Source organism: Coregonus clupeaformis, chromosome 5, assembly GCF_020615455.1.
Source record: "Coregonus clupeaformis isolate EN_2021a chromosome 5, ASM2061545v1, whole genome shotgun sequence".
Taxonomy (NCBI): domain Eukaryota; kingdom Metazoa; phylum Chordata; class Actinopteri; order Salmoniformes; family Salmonidae; genus Coregonus; species Coregonus clupeaformis.
In genome coordinates this window covers 20,161,503-20,179,614 of record NC_059196.1, presented here as the reverse complement: position 1 = coordinate 20,179,614, position 18,112 = coordinate 20,161,503, and the positions used below count along the sequence as shown (strand labels likewise).

Genomic DNA, 18,112 nt, shown 5'->3' with positions numbered 1-18,112 from the left:
AAATGAGGTAAAACACCCATTTGGCCCAGCTTTGCCCGTTCTTGGGCTTGGTATATCAGGCGTGATTGTAAATTCTTCAACCGAAGTCGCAAGAGTGCGACTCCCCATAGTATGTTGTACCTCATTTCCCTCCTTCAAGGAGTGTAGTTATAGTCATAACATTCAGAATATATAATTTTCATAGTCATGGCATACTTTGTTTAAGAGCTATTGAAGATTCAGTGGGTTTTGTCCAACATCTCTCCGGACCTACTCATTGCCACAGTCATACCCTGGATCTAGTTTTGTCCCATGGAATAAATATTGTGGATCTAAATGTTTTTCCTCATAATCCTGGACTATCGGACCACCATTTTATTACGTTTGCAATTGCAACAAATAATCTGCTCAGACCCCAACCAAGGATCATCAAAAGCCGTGCTATACATTTTCGGACAACCCAAAGATTCCTAGATGCCCTTCCAGACTCCCTCCACCTACCCAAGGACATCGGAGTACAGTTAACCACCTAACTGACAATCTTAATTTAACCTTGCATAATACCCTAGATGCATTCACACCCCTAAAAACAAAAAATATTTGTCACAAGGTATACAGAAAATACCCGAGCCCTGAAGCAAGCTTCCAAAAAATTGGAACAGAAATGGCGCTCCACAAAACTGGAAGTCTTCCGACCAGCTTGGAAAGACAGTACAGAGCAATATCGAAGAGCCCTCACTGCTGCTCGATCATCCTATTTTTCCAACCTAATTGAAGAAAATAAGAACAATCCCTACCAAAAAATGTATACTGTTGCAAAGCTAACTAAAAAGCAGCATTCATCAAGAGAGGATAGCTTTCACTTCAGCAGTGATAAATTCATGAACTTCTTCGATGAAAAGATCATGATCATTAGAAAGCAAAATACAGACTGCACTTTGAATCTGCATATTTCTCCAAAGGTCAGTTGTCCTGAGTCTGCACAGAACTGCCAGTACCTAGGATCAATGGAGACACTCAAGTTTTTAATCCTGTATCTCTTGACACATTCATTAAAATAGTCATGGCCTCTAAACCGTCAAGCTGCATACTGGACCCAATTCCAACTAAACTACTGAAAAAGCAACTTCCTGTGCTTGGCCCTCCTATGTTGAACATAATAAATGGCTCCCTATCCACCGGATGTGTACCAAACTCACTAAAAGTGGCAGTAATAAAGCCTCTCTTGAAAAAGCCAAACCTTGACCCAGAAAATGTAAAAAAACTATCGGCCTATATCGAATCTCACATTCCTCTCACATTTTTTTGAAAAAGCTGTTGCGCAGCAACTCACTGCCTTCCGGAAGACAAATCATGTATACGAAATGCTTCAGTCACTGAGACTGCACTTGTGAAGGTGGTAAATGACCTTTTAATGGCATCAGACCAAGGCTCTGCATCTGGTTAAGTGCTCCTAGACCTTAGTGCTGCTTTTGACACCATCGATCACCACATTATTTTGGAGAGATTAGAAACCCTAATTGGTCTACACAGACAAGTTCTTGCCTGGTTTAGATCTTATCTGTCGGAAAGATATCAGTTCGTCTCTGTGGATGGTTTGTCCTCTGACAAATCAATTGTAAGTTTCAGTGTTCCTCAAGGTTCCGTTTTAGGACCACTATTGTTTTCACTATATATTCTACCTCTTGGTGATGTCATTCGGAAACACAATGTCAACTTTCACCACTATGCGGACGACACACAGCTGTACATTTCGATGAAACATGGTGAAGCTCCAAAATTGCCTACCCTGGAAGCCTGCGTTTCAGACATAAGTGGATGGCGGCACATTTCTTACTTTTAAACTCGGACAAAACAGAGATGTTAGTTCTAGGTCCCAAAAAACTAAGAGATCTGCTGTTGGATCTGACAATTAATCTTGATGGTTGTACAGTCGTCTCAAATAGAACTGTGAAGGACCTCAGCGTTACTCTGGACCCTGATCTCTCTTTTGACGAACATCTCAAGAATATTTAAAGGACAGCTTTTTTCCATCTTCGTCACATTGCAAAAATCAGAAACTTTTTGTCAAAAAATTATGCAGAAAAGCTAATCCAATGCTTTTGTCACTTCTAGATTAGACTACTGCAATGCTCTACTCTCCGGCTACCCGGATAAAGCACTAAATAAACTTCAGTTAGTGATAAACACGGCTGCTAGAATCCTGACTAGAACCAAAACATTTGATCATATTACTCCAGTGCTAGCCTCTACAGTAGTTTGGCTTCCTGTTAAGGCTAGGGCTGATTTCAAGGTTTTACTGCTAACCTACAAAGCATTACATGGGCTTGCTCCTACCTATCTCTCTGATTTGGTCCTGCCGTACATACCTACACGTAACTTACGGTCACAAGACCCCTATTTCTAAGCAAACAGCTGGAGGCAGGGCTTTCTCCTATAGAGCTACATTTTTATGGAATGGTCTGCCTGTCCATGTGAGAGACGCAGACTCGGTCTCTACCTTTCAGTCTTTACTGAAGACTCATCTCTTCAGTAGGTCCTATGATTGAGTGTAGTCCAGCCCAGGGGTGCAAAGGTGAATGGCAATGCACTGGAGCGACGAACTGCCCTTGCTGTCTCTGCCTGGCCGGCTCCCCTCTCTCCACAGGGATTCTCTGCCTCTGACCCTATTACGGGGGCTGAGTCACTGGTTTACTAGTGCTCTTCCATGCCGTCCCTAGGATGGGTGCGTACCTTGAGTGGGTTGAGTCACAGACGTGATCTTCCTGTCTGGTTTTGAGCCCCCTCGGGCTCGTGCGGTGGAGAGGATCTTAGTGGGCTATACTCAGCCTTGTCTCAGGGTAGTAAGTTGGTGGTCTGTTGATATCCCTCTAGTGGTGTGGGGGCTGTGCTTTGACAAAGTGGGTGGGGTTAGATCCTGCTTGGTTGGCCCTGTCCGGGGGTATCGTCGGACGGGGCCACAGTGTCCCCCAACCCACCCGTCTCAGTCTCCAGTATCTATGCTGCAATAGTCTATGTGCCGGGGGGCTAGGGTCAATCTGTTATTTCTGGTGTAATTCTCCTATCTTATCTGGTGTCCTGTGTGAATTTAAGTATGCTCCCTCTAATTCTCTCGCTCTCCCTCCCCTCCCGGAAGACCTGAGCCCTAGGATCATGCCTCAGGACTACCTGGCCTGATGACTCCTGGCTGTCCCCAGTCCACCTGGGCGTGCTGCTGTTCCAGTTTCAACTGTTCTGCCTGCGGCTAGGGAACCCTGACCTGTTCACCGGACGTGCTACCTTGTCCCGGACCTGCTGTTTTTGACACTCCCTCTCTCTACCGCACCTGCTGTCTTGACATCTGAATGCTCGGCTATGAAAAGCCAACTGACATTTACTTCTGAGGTACTGACCTGTTGCACCCTCTACAACCACTGTGTTATTATTTCACCCTGCTGGTCATCTATGAACGTTTGAACATCTTGAAGAACAATCTGGCCTTAATGGCCATGTACCCTTATAATCTCCACCCGGCACAGCCAGAAGGGGACTGGCCACCCCTCAGAGCCTGGTTCCTCTCTAGGTTTCTTCCTAGGTTCCTGCTATTCTAGGGAGTTTTTCATAGCCACCGTGCTTCTACATCTGCATTGCTTGCTGTTTGGGGTTTTAGACTGGGTTTCTGTATAGCACTTTGTGACATCTGCTGATTTAAAAAGGCCTTTATAAATACATTTGATTGATTGATTGAAGATTGAAATCCGGAAGAATCTTAAAAATCTAAATTTCAACAAAGGTGTGGATTGTTCTCCCTCATCCCAATTCAGAATATACTATGTTTGATTCAATAGCTATTGATGGGAGAAAACTGAATATCCAATATAAAACTGAATATCCAATATAAAACTAAATTTGATGTATGTAATTTACACCTACAGTGAGGGAAAAAAGTATTTGATCCCCTGCTGATTTTGTACATTTGCCCACTGACAAAGAAATGATCAGTCTATAATTTTAATGGTAGGTTTATTTGAACAGTGAGAGACAGAATAACAACAAATAAATCCAGAAAAACGAGACCGTCGCCAAGCAGCTTGGTGAGAAGGTGACAACAGTTGGTGCGATTATTCACAAATGGAAGAAACACAAAATAACTCAATGTCCCTCGGCCTGGGGCTCCATGCAAGATCTCACCTCGTGGAGTTGCAATGATCATGAGAACGGTGAGGAATCAGCCCAGAACTACACGGGAGGATCTTGTCAATGATCTCAAGGCAGCTGGGACCATAGTCACCAATAAAACAATTGGTAACACACTACGCCGTGAAGGACTGAAATCCTGCAGCGCCCGCAAGATCCCCCTGCTCAAGAAAGCACATATACAGGCCCGTCTGAAGTTTGCCAATGAACATCTGAATGATTCAGAGGAGAACTGGGTGAAAGTGTTGTGGTCAGATGAGACCAAAATGGAGCTCTTTGGCATCAACTTAACTCGCCGTGTTTGGAGGAGGAGGAATGCTGCCTATGACCCCAAGAACACCATCCCCACCGTCAAACATGGAGGTGGAAACATTATGCTTTGGGGGGGTTTTTCTGCTAAGGGGACAGGACAACTTCACCGCATCAAAGGGATGATGGACGGGGCCATGTACCGTCAAATCTTGGGTGAGAACCTCCTTCCCTCAGCCAGGGCATTGAAAATGGGTCGTGGATGGGTATTCCAGCATGACAATGACCCAAAACACATGACCAAGGCAACAAAGGAGTGGCTCAAGAAGAAGCACATTAAGGTCCTGGAGTGGCCTAGCCAGTCTCCAGACCTTAATCCCATAGAAAATCTGTGGAGGGAGCTGAAGGTTCGAGTTGCCAAACGTCAGCCTCGAAACCTTAATGACTTGGAGAAGATCTGCAAAGAGGAGTGGGACAAAATCCCTCCTGAGATGTGTGCAAACCTGGTGGCCAACTACAAGAAACGTCTGACCTCTGTGATTGCCAACAAGGGTTTTGCCACCAAGTACTAAGTCATGTTTTGCAGAGGGGTCAAATACTTATTTCCCTCATTAAAATGCAAATCAATTTATAACATTTTTGACATGCGTTTTTCTGGATTTTTTTGTTGTTATTCTGTCTCTCACTGTTCAAATAAACCTACCATTAAAATTATAGATTGATCATTTATTTTTCAGTGGGCAAACGTACAAAATCAGCAGGGGATCAAATACTTTTTTCCCTCACTGATCACACCGACAGCGTCATTGCTTTTTGGTACACCAGAAGTACATTCATTTCCAATGGAATACTACATTTGCCTTGCAGCATTGCGTTGCAGAGGCAGTTGCAGTGCGTTCTGTGTGTTGCATATGTTGGATTTATTGAACGTATGCATCAAATTGTATGCGTAGATAGCTTGACAGAAATGGTAGCAGAAGGTGAATGTTGAACCTTTGTTGCACACATATCCAGATGATGCGGCGTACCATTTTGCGCAATGACACTGTAGGTGTGATCGAGGCGATAATGCCTCGATCAGACCGACAGCGTCATTGTATTTTGGTACACCAGAAGTATATTAATTTCCAATGGAACGCTGTGATTGCCTTGCAGCATTGCGTTGCAGAGGCAGTTCTAGTGAGTAACTGTTCGGTGTGGTCAGTGGCGACCTGTTTTGAGGCCCACGTTTAGCTAAAAAAAAAACGAGCTCCGACTGGGAAAATACGTTTTGAACGGTCATCCAACTCGGAATTCCAAGTCAGAAACTCAGGCATCTTTCTAGAGCTCCGACCTGAAGATCACTGACGTCATGAATCAACCTTGTTTTTTTTCGGAGTTCCCAGTTGTCTTGAACTCACTGAAGTCTGAGATTTCCCAGTTCCGAGTTTCCAGTTGTTTTGAACACAGCAGAAGTCATGCTGGATTGAAAGCATGGCCAATGTATTCCAACTTTTCTGGCCCATGGTATTGAATGTTTATCCAGAGAATGACAGACTTTGATGACAAAATTTTCCCACAAGGACCGCCACTCCACTTTCCTGTTCAAGTGAGCACAGCACAACAAGGTGAGTCCAAAAATGTATTGTATGCTGCTGCATAAATGATGTAATATGCCAGGGAGATATGTATACTGTAGCTAAAAAGTAATACTAAGTGTATGTTGTGTAGTAAGCTGTTAGTTGCCCATGTGCCTCACCCTAATAATTTGGTCCCATTCCCCCCCTCATAACTTAGCCTACTGTTTTGACTTGGTGGTGCACATGTAGCCTATAACCTGTTTTAGAGAAATGTAATGATTGAATATTGTAAGAGCTTTCATTGTCTGCTTATATGCCCCCTTTATTTAAGTGCAACTTTACTAACGATAGTTTTAGGAAACAGCTTGAAGATTTAACGATGCTCCTACGAAGATTCTAACGATGAACTTAGCGTTAAGATGCTTTTGGGAAACTGGGCCCAAGTGCCATGCAGATGCCACCGCTAGGCCTAAAATATAAAAGCATCAGTGTGCCCTCTTGTGGACTAATCGGCCTACATCACCTGAGTTTACACTTTTTCCTTTTTACTCACAATATCACCGCAGTTTGTTTTAAAAAGCACCGGTCTAGAGGCAAATGTCAATGTTGAGTGTCAAGGCTTTTTTATGACTTGTAAAACATTGGAGACAAACCTGCTAGTCTATCCCCTCTGTGTTGTACAGTAACAATACTGTACATTATTAAGTAAGGCATCAGAGGATAGCTGAAGAATGCCAGTGCAGTCACCGTTTAACCATGTAATCTCATGTAATCATCAAAACACAAACATTCTGCCCCTCACATTGCTATGCTGAGAAGTACAGCCCGTTCACAATTCATAAATAATAATGTTGGGAGGAAACGTTTAAACAGAATGTGTACAAAATAATTGTTAACATTTCAGCCCAGCCATTCATTAATACGTCATTGACATCCCCCCCCCCCCCAAACACACACCCTCCCCTCTTTAGTCAATCACAGAATCGAAATTATCTATAGCTTTGGAAATGGCAAGAAAGCCTGAACAAGAGAAGTCCAGAAGGCTGACACTGTCACTGTTGACAAGGGTTGCTTTCAGGAGGGTGCCACGTTCGATCTCAACATAAGAAATGGCTTCTATATAGCCGACAACGAATCCCTATTCTTCAGGACAAAGAAGCATGTCTGTTCAATATATTCCCATCGGAAGGTCACGCCACCTGGGTAGGTGAATGCACGTTACATGACTGAACGCTACCCAGATGAATAGCAGAGCTCCAGTTTGAAGGCACATGTGTGGCCTTACCCTCTCCCTTCTCACCGACAACCCTACGGGAGAGGGTTTTGCACTATGGGGCTGCGTCTCAATAGTGTACAGTAGTAGGCCTACCATCCTTCCCTACTTAAGAGAGTTGATAAGTAAAAGCTAAACTGTAAAATAAGCCCAATCCATCATTGAGCCGACTGGACTTTCATTTCAGTAAATCTTCAATAATTTCAGATAAGTGCAGATGAAGGCAAGGAGACGAGGCGAGGAAGGATGTTTAGACTACTGAGACACAGCCCAGGTGTAAAGGGAAGAGAGTGAGGGGGGGAATTCCACTTCCATTCCTGGATAAGCCTTCCTGTTGCATATTCCAAATGTGGAAATAATGGATTGTAATTATTAAAAGGCAAGGTTAAAGTGTGTAGTGTTGAACGGAGCATACGGAGGTTGCGTCCCAAATGCTATGGGCCCTTGGGTCCATAGTGCCATTCCTATGTAGTGCACTACTTTTGACCATAGCCCTATGGCAGCGGTTCTCAAACCTCTCCTCAGGGACCCCCAGCCGTTCGATGTATTTGATCTATTCCACGACATGTGTGCAAACAGTCAATAGATGGCTACCTCCATTCATAAAGCGCATACGCACGCGCGCACACACACACACACACACACACACACACACACACACACACACAGCATTGTCCTTCCCAGAGAGGCTTCAAAGGTTAGCTTACAAAAATCAGACTCAATATATAAATACGCATTTACACACACATAGTGTGCATATGTGTGTAACTGCGTGTGCATGTGTGTGTGCATGTGTATGAACCCACTGGTCCTTCATCACTCCCCGTCAGTCTCAGTCAAGCACGGATGATGGCTGGCTGACACTGCAGTCATTTCAAGTCTTCCAGTTCTTCACCTTTTTCAACATGCCCCCCCACCCCCCGCCCCGCCCCCTCTCTCTATGTCTCTCACAGTGTATGTATGTCTCTCTTCTCTGGGCCTCTCAGGCAGACACGTTGACGTCACGTAGTGCGATAGTACCAGTAGTGGGGGGGTCGGCAGGCCCTGGTTGGCCCCTGGGGGTGGGGCTGGGGGACGAGGGGGTGGGGTGTAGCAGGGAGGGGACAGAGGTGGTGGTGGGTAAGGCGCTGGTCTGGAACAGGATCTGCTGGAGTGTCCGTCGGAGGTTGGGGTGGAGGCGGGCCTGTGTCTGGTAGAAAACCTCGGCCGCAAAGCACTTCATCACCCCGGAACAAAGGTCCTCGTATAGTGGCACCGTGTACATCCTCGACGTCTGATAAGATAAAAATACAAGCTAAGGTTAAAATTGTTTTGCTGTGCATTACATGTTCAAAAAAATAGAAATGTGTCTTTAAAAGCTCTGCCGCAAAACAGGCCGACACGTAAGTTGGAATACATTTTTTTTAAAGACACTGGCCAGATATTATCAAATTATTCCCATGCACCTGAAAAAAGCTAACACAGATGTGCAAGTGCTTTTTTGAATTGTTAAATTAGACACACAACATACATAGCATTACACACAGTGTCATTATGGAGAATGTTAACTGCTGAGGGGAGACGCACCGTTTGATGCCATTTGGCCATTACAAACGAGTATCTGGCCTGCTACACTAGACTCATAACTTCTGCAGAGTGTGAGACACCCCTATTAATTTAAATAAAAACCTGGGTGTAAGCACGCTGGCTCCATGAGAGCCTCACGCCGCTCTGTGCAGAATTACACTCTGGTTCTATTTTAAAGATTTTGAGGTGCAGCTCAGGCCTGAGAACAATCTTCTTGCGTTGGCCAAAAGTTACGTGTCCAGTGTAGCAGGTAAAAACCACACTGTTTTCCTGATGCCCCAGTGTAGCTCCTATATAATGCGCAACTGAGAAATCACCACTTCCTGTCACCCATTTACACTCAAATAAATACTCAAGTGTCCACAGCCTGCCTGACGGTGTAATTTCACTGCTTCTGCTTCGACTTCCTAGAACTGGAGTGAATGGCCTGGGTTACTCGGCTTGCAGCATAAAAGCAGTGTTATAAAAAAAACAATTTTAAAGGCTATTTTTAAAGAAAAAGCTCAACTGTAAATGAAGGGCCTTCTATGTGTGTTGTTGTAATAAATAAATATTACATTTTAATAAATAAATGCTACATTTAATCCAAATTAGTGTCTGAATGGAGAATAGTATAATCTAATTCAATCTTCTAGGAAACATTTGTTGAAATGTTCCCTCCATCCCCATCCTGCCATCCCTCCCCTTAAATACTAGTAGCCTAGCGGTTAAGAGCGTTGGACCCGTAACCGAAAGGTCGTTGGTTCAAATCCTCGAGATGACTAGGTGAATAATCTGTCGATGTGCCCTTGAGCAAGGCACTTAACCCTAATTGCTCCTGTAAGCCGCTCTCAAGTGTCTGCTAAATGACTACTCATCATCAAGCTTTGATTATTTGAATCAGCTGTGTAGTGCTAGTGCAAAAACTAAAACGTGCCCCTGGTAGGCCCCATGATTGAGTTTGGGAAACCCTGATGGAAAGTCATCGAGTTGACTTACAAATATCTAGCTGCAGATAGATCAGTCAGAGTCCCTGTATAAACACATCCTGCTTTTCTATCTTCCATGAATTAATTACAGATCTTGAATTGGTTGAATTGGAAAGTAATAGGGTGGTAACCTTGCTTTCACCTAACCAATTACTTATAGATCCGTGATTATTGTAAGTATATGAGGAAGGAAGGATGCATTGTTTAGTGATAAAAAAAAGTGATAGTTCAGTTTGTTAGCTGGTTATTTAGCAACGTCCAGAATATCCTGGCTAGCGTCTTTGTAGAATATAGCAATGCTAGTGGAAACGGATTGTATCAGTTAGTGATGCTGACCCATGTCGAAAAAGCTTTGTAACTTTATTTTTAAATCATCACTGTATGTCTAATAAATCACTGTTCATTTCATGAAAATAACCCCAAAAAATATATTTTGTATCTTTTATTTTCCTGAGCCTCCCTTGGCCCTTGAAATGCTCAGACTGATCGTTAGGAAAATCTTTGAAGATATTAACGTAACAGCCCTGATTGGCTGATTGGATTGTCTAGAGCCCACCCCCTTACCGAGATGAACAGTCATTAGTCTATTATAATCAGATCACATTGTGACATCATGATGTGGGCCAAAAGTTCCATCCCAACTGAACAGGCTGGGAGCTCTTACACCGCTCTTACACAAAAATGGGTATTATCATAATGTTCACAATTTCAGAGTGTTATTTCGACCTCATAGTGTAGAAATATCATTTAAAAAACAGGAAAATCACATTGAACTGCACCGCCCCTTTGACTTTTTAAAACATTAAATTCACGGGTTGAACGCTGTAACACAGAATACAACAACTAATAAAAGTCCCATGATGGTAGTGACTGCCCATTACTACTTATCACTTATTACATTCACATTACATTATACAAATATTTCAGTTGTTGTTTATATTACATTTGTTTTATTTGATGACTTTATTATTTCATTCCAAGTCATCACCTCATCTCTATAGAGTTGTTGCCGCTGTGGTGCTGACTTCGTCGGGAGAGGTTGTGTTTTCTCTAGCAGGAGGTAAGCGTGGCTTCTCATATGGTGTTGAGTAAAGCTTAAACCATGTATTTAGATCGTAGGTAGGTAGTTTATTTAGGTAGGTTGCCGTAGGCAATTATTGTAGGTAAGTATTGTTTACGTATTGTTTAAGTATTGTTACGGCGGAGCCCGGCGAAGCACGAGGCTAGCTAGCTAGCGGGTAGCTACTGGTAACGTGTATTGGTTATTATCTGTTTAGTGCAATGGTGGAGAGTGGTTTCCAATGTTAATGTGCTAGCTAATGTGCTAGCTAGCCAACGTTTAATTTTTTTTGCTGCGTTATGAAAGGAACTTGACACGGACATGAATTATCTGTTTTGTGTGTTAACACACTCTTGGTATGCTAGCTAGCTAGCGGGTAGCTACTGGTAACGTTTATTGGTAATTATCTGTTTAGTGCAACGGTGGAGAGTTGTTTCCAATGTTAATGTGCTAGCTAGCCAACGTTTAATTTTTGCTGCGTTACGAAAGAAACTAGACACGGACATGAATTATCTGTTTAGTGTGTTAACACACTCTTTGTAGTTTGTTGTAACCAAGTATTGGTGCTAAACTGTGTGTTATTGGATGCTAGCATGCTAGTTAGCTATGGCGTCATAGCTAGGCATCGTGGGCTGTTGTGGTTAGTTACTGTGGGTTGGCATTGTTGTTCGGCGGTGCCGGGGGTAGCACGAAGCTAGCTAGCTAGCCGTTCTTCAAACAAGGTCAACACAGTGGCCATTGCTAGCTAGCCAACAGACACGGACACGAATTATCTGCTTAGTGTGTTAACACACTATTGGTGGTTTGTTGTGACCAAGTGTTGGTGCTAAACTGTGTGTTCTTGGATGCAAGTGTTGGTGCTAAACTGTGTGTTTTTGGATGCTAGCATGCTAGTTAGCTATGGTGTCATAGTTAGCTAGCTGAATAAAGTGGGTTGAGTCTATTCCTTTAAACATTGAACCGCTGTGGTTCACAACAATTCTGATTTCTAAAGGTGGAAGTTGGTAGAGTTTTTGTTCGGGTGGTTCAGTGAAACAATTATAGTTTCTGAGGTAGAAGTTTTTGGTGAGGGTGGCCCTGCTCTCTACTCTCCCAGATGTTTTCATTTCATTCCGATCTCCTCTGCATTATTGTAGCCATTTGCTACAGCCTGTCAACTATGCCTCTGCCTATCCCTGTTCTCTCCTCTCTGCACAGGCTACACAAACGCCCCACACCGCGTGGCTGCTGCCTCTCTAACCTGGTGGTCCCTGCACGCACCCCACACCTGGAGTTCCAGGTCTCAGGCAGCCTCTGGAACTGCCGTTCTGCTGCCAACAAAGCTGACTTCATCCCAGCCTATGCTAATCTCCAGTCCCTCGACTTCCTGGCGCTGACGGAAACATGGATTACCACTGATAACACTGCTACTCCTACTGCTCTCTCCTCGTCTGACCATGTGTTCTCGCATACCCCGAGAGCATCTGGTCAGAGGGGTGGTGGCACAGGAATCCTCATCTCGCCCAAGTGGACATTCTCAATTTTTCCCCTAACCCATCTGTCTATCTCCTCATTTGAATTCCATGCTGTCACAGTCACTAGCCCATTTAAGCTTAATATCCTTGTCATCTATCGCCCTCCAGGTTCCCTTGGAGAGTTCATCAATGAGCTTGACGCCTTGATAAGTTCCTTTCCTGAGGATGGCTCACCCCTCACAGTTTTGGGGGATTTCAACCTCCCCTATGTCCACATTTGACTCATTTCTCTCTGCCTCCTTCTTTCCACTCCTCTCCTCTTTTGACCTCACCCTCTCACCGTCCCCCCTACTCACAAGGCAGGCAATACGCTTGACCTCATCTTTACTAGATGCTGCTCTTCTACTAATCTCACTGCAACTCCCCTCCATGTCTCCGACCACTACTTTGTTTCCTTTTCTCTCTCGCTCTCCTCCCACACTACTCACTCTGCCCCTACACAGATGGTAATGCGCCGCCGCAACCTTCGCTCTCTCTCTCCCACTACTCTCTCCTCTTCCATCCTATCATCTCTTCCCTCTGCTCAATCCTTCTCCCTCCAATCTCCTGATTCTGCCTCCTCAACCCTCCTCTCCTCCCTTTCTGCATCCTTTGACTCTCTGTGTCCCCTATCCTCCCGGCCGGCTCGGTCCTCCCCCTCCAGCTCCGTGGCTTGATGACTCATTGCGAGCTCACAGAACAGAGCTCCGGGCAGCGGAGCGGAAATGGAAGAAAACTAAACTCCCTGCCGACCTGGCATCTTTTCACTCCCTCCTCTCTACATTTTCTTCATCTGTTTCTGCTGCTAAGGCCACTTTCTACCACTCTAAATTCCAAGCATCTGCCTCTAACCCTAGGAAGCTCTTTGCCACATTTTCCTCCCCTCCTGAATCCTCCCCCCGCCCCCCCTCCTCTCTCTGTGGATGACTTCGTCAACCACTTTGAAAAAGAAGGTTGACGACATTCGATCCTCGTTTGTTAAGTCTAATGACACTGCTGGTCCTACTCACACTGCCCTACCCTATGCTTTGACTTCTTTCTCCCCTCTCTCTCCAGATAAAATCCTGCGACTTGTGACTGCAGGCCGCCCAACAACCTGCCCGCTTGACCCCATCCCCTCCTCTCTTCTCCAGACCATCTCCGGTGACCTTCTCCCCTACCTCACCTCGCTGATCAACTCATCCTTGACCGCTGGCCATGTCCCTTCCGTCTTCAAGAGAGCGAGAGTTGCTCCCCTTCTCAAAAAACCAACACTCGATCCCACTGATGTCAACAACTACAGACCAGTATCCCTTCTTTCTTTTCTTTCCAAAACTATTGAGCGTGCCGTCTTTAGCCAACTCTCTTGCTATCTCTCTCAGAATGACCTTCTTGATCCAAACCAGTCAGGTTTCAGGACTGGTCATTCAACTGAGACTGCTCTTTTCTGTGTCACGGAGGCTCTCCGCACTGCTAAAGCTAACTCTCTCTCCTCTGCTCTTGTCCTTCTAGACCTGTCTGCTGCCTTTGATACTGTGAACCATCAGATCCTCCTCTCCACCCTCTCCGAGCTGGGCATCTCCGGCGCGGCTCACTCCTGGATTGCGTCCTACCTGACCGGTCGCTCCTACCAAGTGGCGTGGCGAGAAGCTGTCTCCGCACCACGTGCTCTCACCACTGGTGTCCCCCAGGGCTCAGTTCTAGGCCCTCTCCTTTTCTCCCTATACACCAAGTCACTTGGCTCTGTCATATCCTCACATGGCCTCTCCTATCATTGCTACGCTGATGATACACAACTAATCTTCTCCTTTCCCCCTTCTGATAACCAGGTGGCAAATCGCATCTCTGCATGTCTGGCAGACATATCAGTATGGATGACGGATCACCACCTCAAGCTGAACCCTGGCAAGACGGAGCTGCTCTTCCTCCCGGGGAAGGACTGCCCGTTCCATGATCTCGCCATCACGGTTGACAACTCCGCTGTGTCCTCCTCCCAGAGTGCGAAGAGCCTAGGCGTGACCCTGGACAACACCCTGTCGTTCTCCGCCAACATCAAGGCGGTGACCCGCTCCTGCAGGTTCATGCTCTACAACATTCGGAGAGTACGACCCTGCCTTACACAGGAAGCGGCACAGGTCCTAATCCAGGCACTTGTCATCTCCCCGTCTGGACTACTGCAACTCGCTGTTGGCTGGCCTCCCTGCCTGTGCCATTAAACCCCTACAACTCATCCAGAATGCCGCAGCCCGTCTGGTGTTCAACCTTCCCAAGTTCTCTCACGTCACCCCCTCCTCCGCACACTCCACTGGCTTCCAGTTGAAGCTCGCATCCGCTACAAGACCATGGTGCTTGCCTATGGAGCAGTGAGGGGAACGGCACCTCTGTACCTTCGGGCTCTGATCAGTCCCTACACCCAAACGAGGGCATTGCGTTCATCCACCTCTGGCCTGCTGGCTCCCCTTCCTCTGCGGAAGCATAGTTCCCGCTCAGCCCAGTCAAAACTGTTCGCTGCTCTGGCATCCCAATGGTGGAACAAGCTCCCTCACGACGCCAGGACAGCGGAGTCACTCACCACCTTCCGGAGACATTTGAAACCCCACCTCTTTAAGGAATACCTGGGATAGGATAAAGTAATCCTTCTACCCCCCCAAAAAAAAATTTGTAAAGTGGTTATCCCACTGGCTATAGGGTGAACGCACCAATTTGTGAGCCGCTCTGGATAAGAGCGTCTGCTAAATGACGTAAATGTGCCCTTGAGCAAGGCACTTAACCCTAATTGCTCCTGTAAGTCGCTCTGGATAAGAGCGTCTGCTAAATGACTAAAATGTAAATGTAAATGTTGCCTATGCGGTCTGACAAAATCCCTATTTTAGTAGTTCTTTAAAGTAAATAAGGCATACTTTTATGACTGCTGAATACCAATACAGTACCTCGGGAAGCAACTACTCTCTATCCCTCTCGATCGTGCATTCTTCTGTCTCTCCTCTCCTTCTGCTCTCCCTTTCTGTGTCTGCCCCACACAGACCGGACAAGTAGGCGCGCAATGGATTATGGTCATTGTAGTTAATTACCTTTACTGCGCTAAAATACACTATATATACAAAAGTATGTGGACACTCCTTCAAATTAGTGGATTCGGCTATTTCAGCCACACCCTGTTGCTGACAGGTGTATAGATCGCACGTTCTTCAGTCTCTTCTTTCCTTCTCTGTGTCTGCCCCACACAGACCGGACAAGTAGGCGCAATGGATTATGGTCATTGTATTTCAGCCACACCCGTTGCTGACAGGCACAACTTTCACTATTGACGGGTGGGCCCCCAAATTCTGAAATTGCATTTTTGCCCCCCCCCAGGTAGCGTTCTTCTGGAGTGATGAATCACGCTTCACCATCTGACAGTCCGACGGACTAATCTGGGTTTGACGGATGCCAGGAGAACGCTACCTGCCTGAATGCATAGTGCTAACTGCAAAGCATGACAATGCCCCTGTGCACAAAGCGAGGTCCATACAGAAATGGTTTGTCGAGATCGGTGTGGAAGAACTTGACTGGCCTGCACAGAGCCCTGACCTCAACTCCATCAAACACCTTTGGGATGAATTGGAACGCTGAATGCAAACCAGGCCTAATCACCCAACATCAGTGCTCTACCTCACTAATGCTCTTGTGGCTGAATGGAAGCATGTCCCTGCAGCAATGTTCCAACATCTAGTGGAAAGCCTTCCCAGAAGTGTGGACTCTGTTATAGCAGCAAAGGGGGGACCAACTCCATATTAATGCCCATGATTTTGGAATGAGATGTTAGACGAGCAGGTGTCTACATACTTTTGGTCATGTAGTGTATGTAGAATATTGGCCTGTTGGAAACTACAACTCCCTACTACATCGCACAGTTCGGGATTTGTTCTGATTTCTCTCTAGAGAAACTACACATTGAGCTCACAGAAAAAAACGGAACGAAATTGAACTCAAATAAGTGAACCGACGTCAGTCAATTTGTAAAAAAAAATATAATAATAATAAAAAAATAGTTAACCGCTCAGCAGTAGTATTTGAACAGGGCCATAGTGACTCTACCTGCATCCCAAATGGCACCCTATTCCCTATATATACACACTACATAGGGAATAGGGTGCCATTTGGGACGTGCCCTCTCCGTCTGGTTCAGTCACCACTCACGTGTTTGTGCAGGAAGCCGCGGATGCGGGGCAGGTCAGGGTAGAAGCTGTTCCGCACCACGATCTGCAGCCAGCGGATCCGCACCTCGGCGTTCATCTCATCCAGCTGGGCCGAGTAGCAGCGTGACAACTGACCCATAACCTCTGACACACACACAACATCCCATCACTCTCTGGGGTAGCTTGATTTATGCAACATTTTCCCTGGTACAACGGAACCAATGGAATAGTCCCAAAAACACAGAAATACACGGCGCTCATGTATTTTATGCAAGGGCCCGTATTCATAAAGTGTCTCAGAGTAGGAGTGCTGATCAAGGATCAGGTCCCCCCGTCCATGTACAGTGAGGGAAAAAAAGTATTTGATCCCCTGCTGATTTTGTACATTTGCCCACTGACAAAGAATGATCAGTCTATAATTTGAATGGTAGGTTTATTTGAGAGACAGAATAACAACAACAAAATCCAGAAAAACGCATTTCAAAAATGTTATAAATTGATTTGCATTTTAATGAGGGAAATAAGTATTTGACCCCCTCTCAATCAGAAAGACTTCTGGCTCCCAGGTGTCTTTTATACAGGTAACGAGCTGACATTAAGAGCACACTCTTTAAGGGAGTGCTCCTAATCTCAGTTTGTTACCGGTATAAAAGACACCTGTCCACAGAAGCAATCAATCAATCAGATTCCAAACTCTCCACCATGGCCAAGACCAAAGAGCTCTCCAAGGATGTCAGGGACAAGATTGTAGACCTACACAAGGCTGGAATGGGCTACAAGACCATCGCCAAGCAGCTTGGTGAGAAGGTGACAAAATCTGTGGAGGGAGCTGAAGGTTTGAGTTGCCAAACGTCAGCCTCGAAACCTTAATGACTTGGAGAAGATCTGCAAAGAGGAGTGGGACAAAATCCCTCCTGAGATGTGTGCAAACCTGGTGGCCAACTACAAGAAACGTCTGACCTCTGATTGCCAACAAGGGTTTTGCCACCAAGTACTAAGTCATGTTTTGCAGTGGGGTCAAATATTTATTTCCCTCATTAAAATGCAAATCAATTTATAACATTTTTGACGTGCGTTTTTCTGGATTTTGTTGTTGTTATTCTATCGTACAAAATCAGCAGGGGATCAAATACTTTTTTCCCCTCATTGTACGTCTTACTTATTATTATCTGAAAGGAAAAACTGATCCTAAATCAGCACTCCTACAGTAAGACGCTTTATACATACGGCTCATGGTCTGGTACCTACCGTGTGAGAGGGGCGAGCGGTCCAGCAGTCGGTCCAGGAAGAGAACAGTCTGGAAGGTGCTCCAAGAGGAGAGGTTAAAGTTTGCGATGGCCTCAGGGTCCGGGGGTTCGCTGGCCCACAGGTCACACAGACTCTGGACGGGACCGGTCAGAACCCCACCAGCCGAGAGGTCCGGTTCACACAGGGGGGGGCCACAACCGTTCAGCCACCGCTCAAACTCCAACCCTGAGAGGGAGAAAGAGAGCGAGGAACAAGTATATACCTCTTCAGTTCTGTGGGTTCACTCAAAAACAGACAACAATTCGACAATGCTATCCAGCACTTGAACAAGTTTGGTGGGCGTATATGTCCTTTTCCCATGAACTGGTAATGTGAGTGACGGAC

At 45.6% G+C, this 18,112-nt stretch overlaps 1 protein-coding gene across 1 annotated transcript in view; it reads right to left on the bottom strand.

Annotated features, from left to right (window-relative positions):
* Positions 1–6,569: 6,569 nt before the first annotated feature.
* Positions 6,570–18,112, bottom strand: part of LOC121561697 (aminopeptidase RNPEPL1) — a 31,518-nt gene continuing 19,975 nt past the window's right edge. The window contains exons 9-11 of the mRNA XM_041874224.2: positions 17,729–17,953; positions 16,482–16,624; positions 6,570–8,509 (exon numbers count right to left, since the gene is read on the bottom strand). Of these exons, the coding sequence (XP_041730158.1) occupies positions 8,219–8,509; positions 16,482–16,624; positions 17,729–17,953 (659 nt within the window). The 3' untranslated portion in view covers positions 6,570–8,218. The remainder of the gene's footprint in view (positions 8,510–16,481; positions 16,625–17,728; positions 17,954–18,112) is intronic.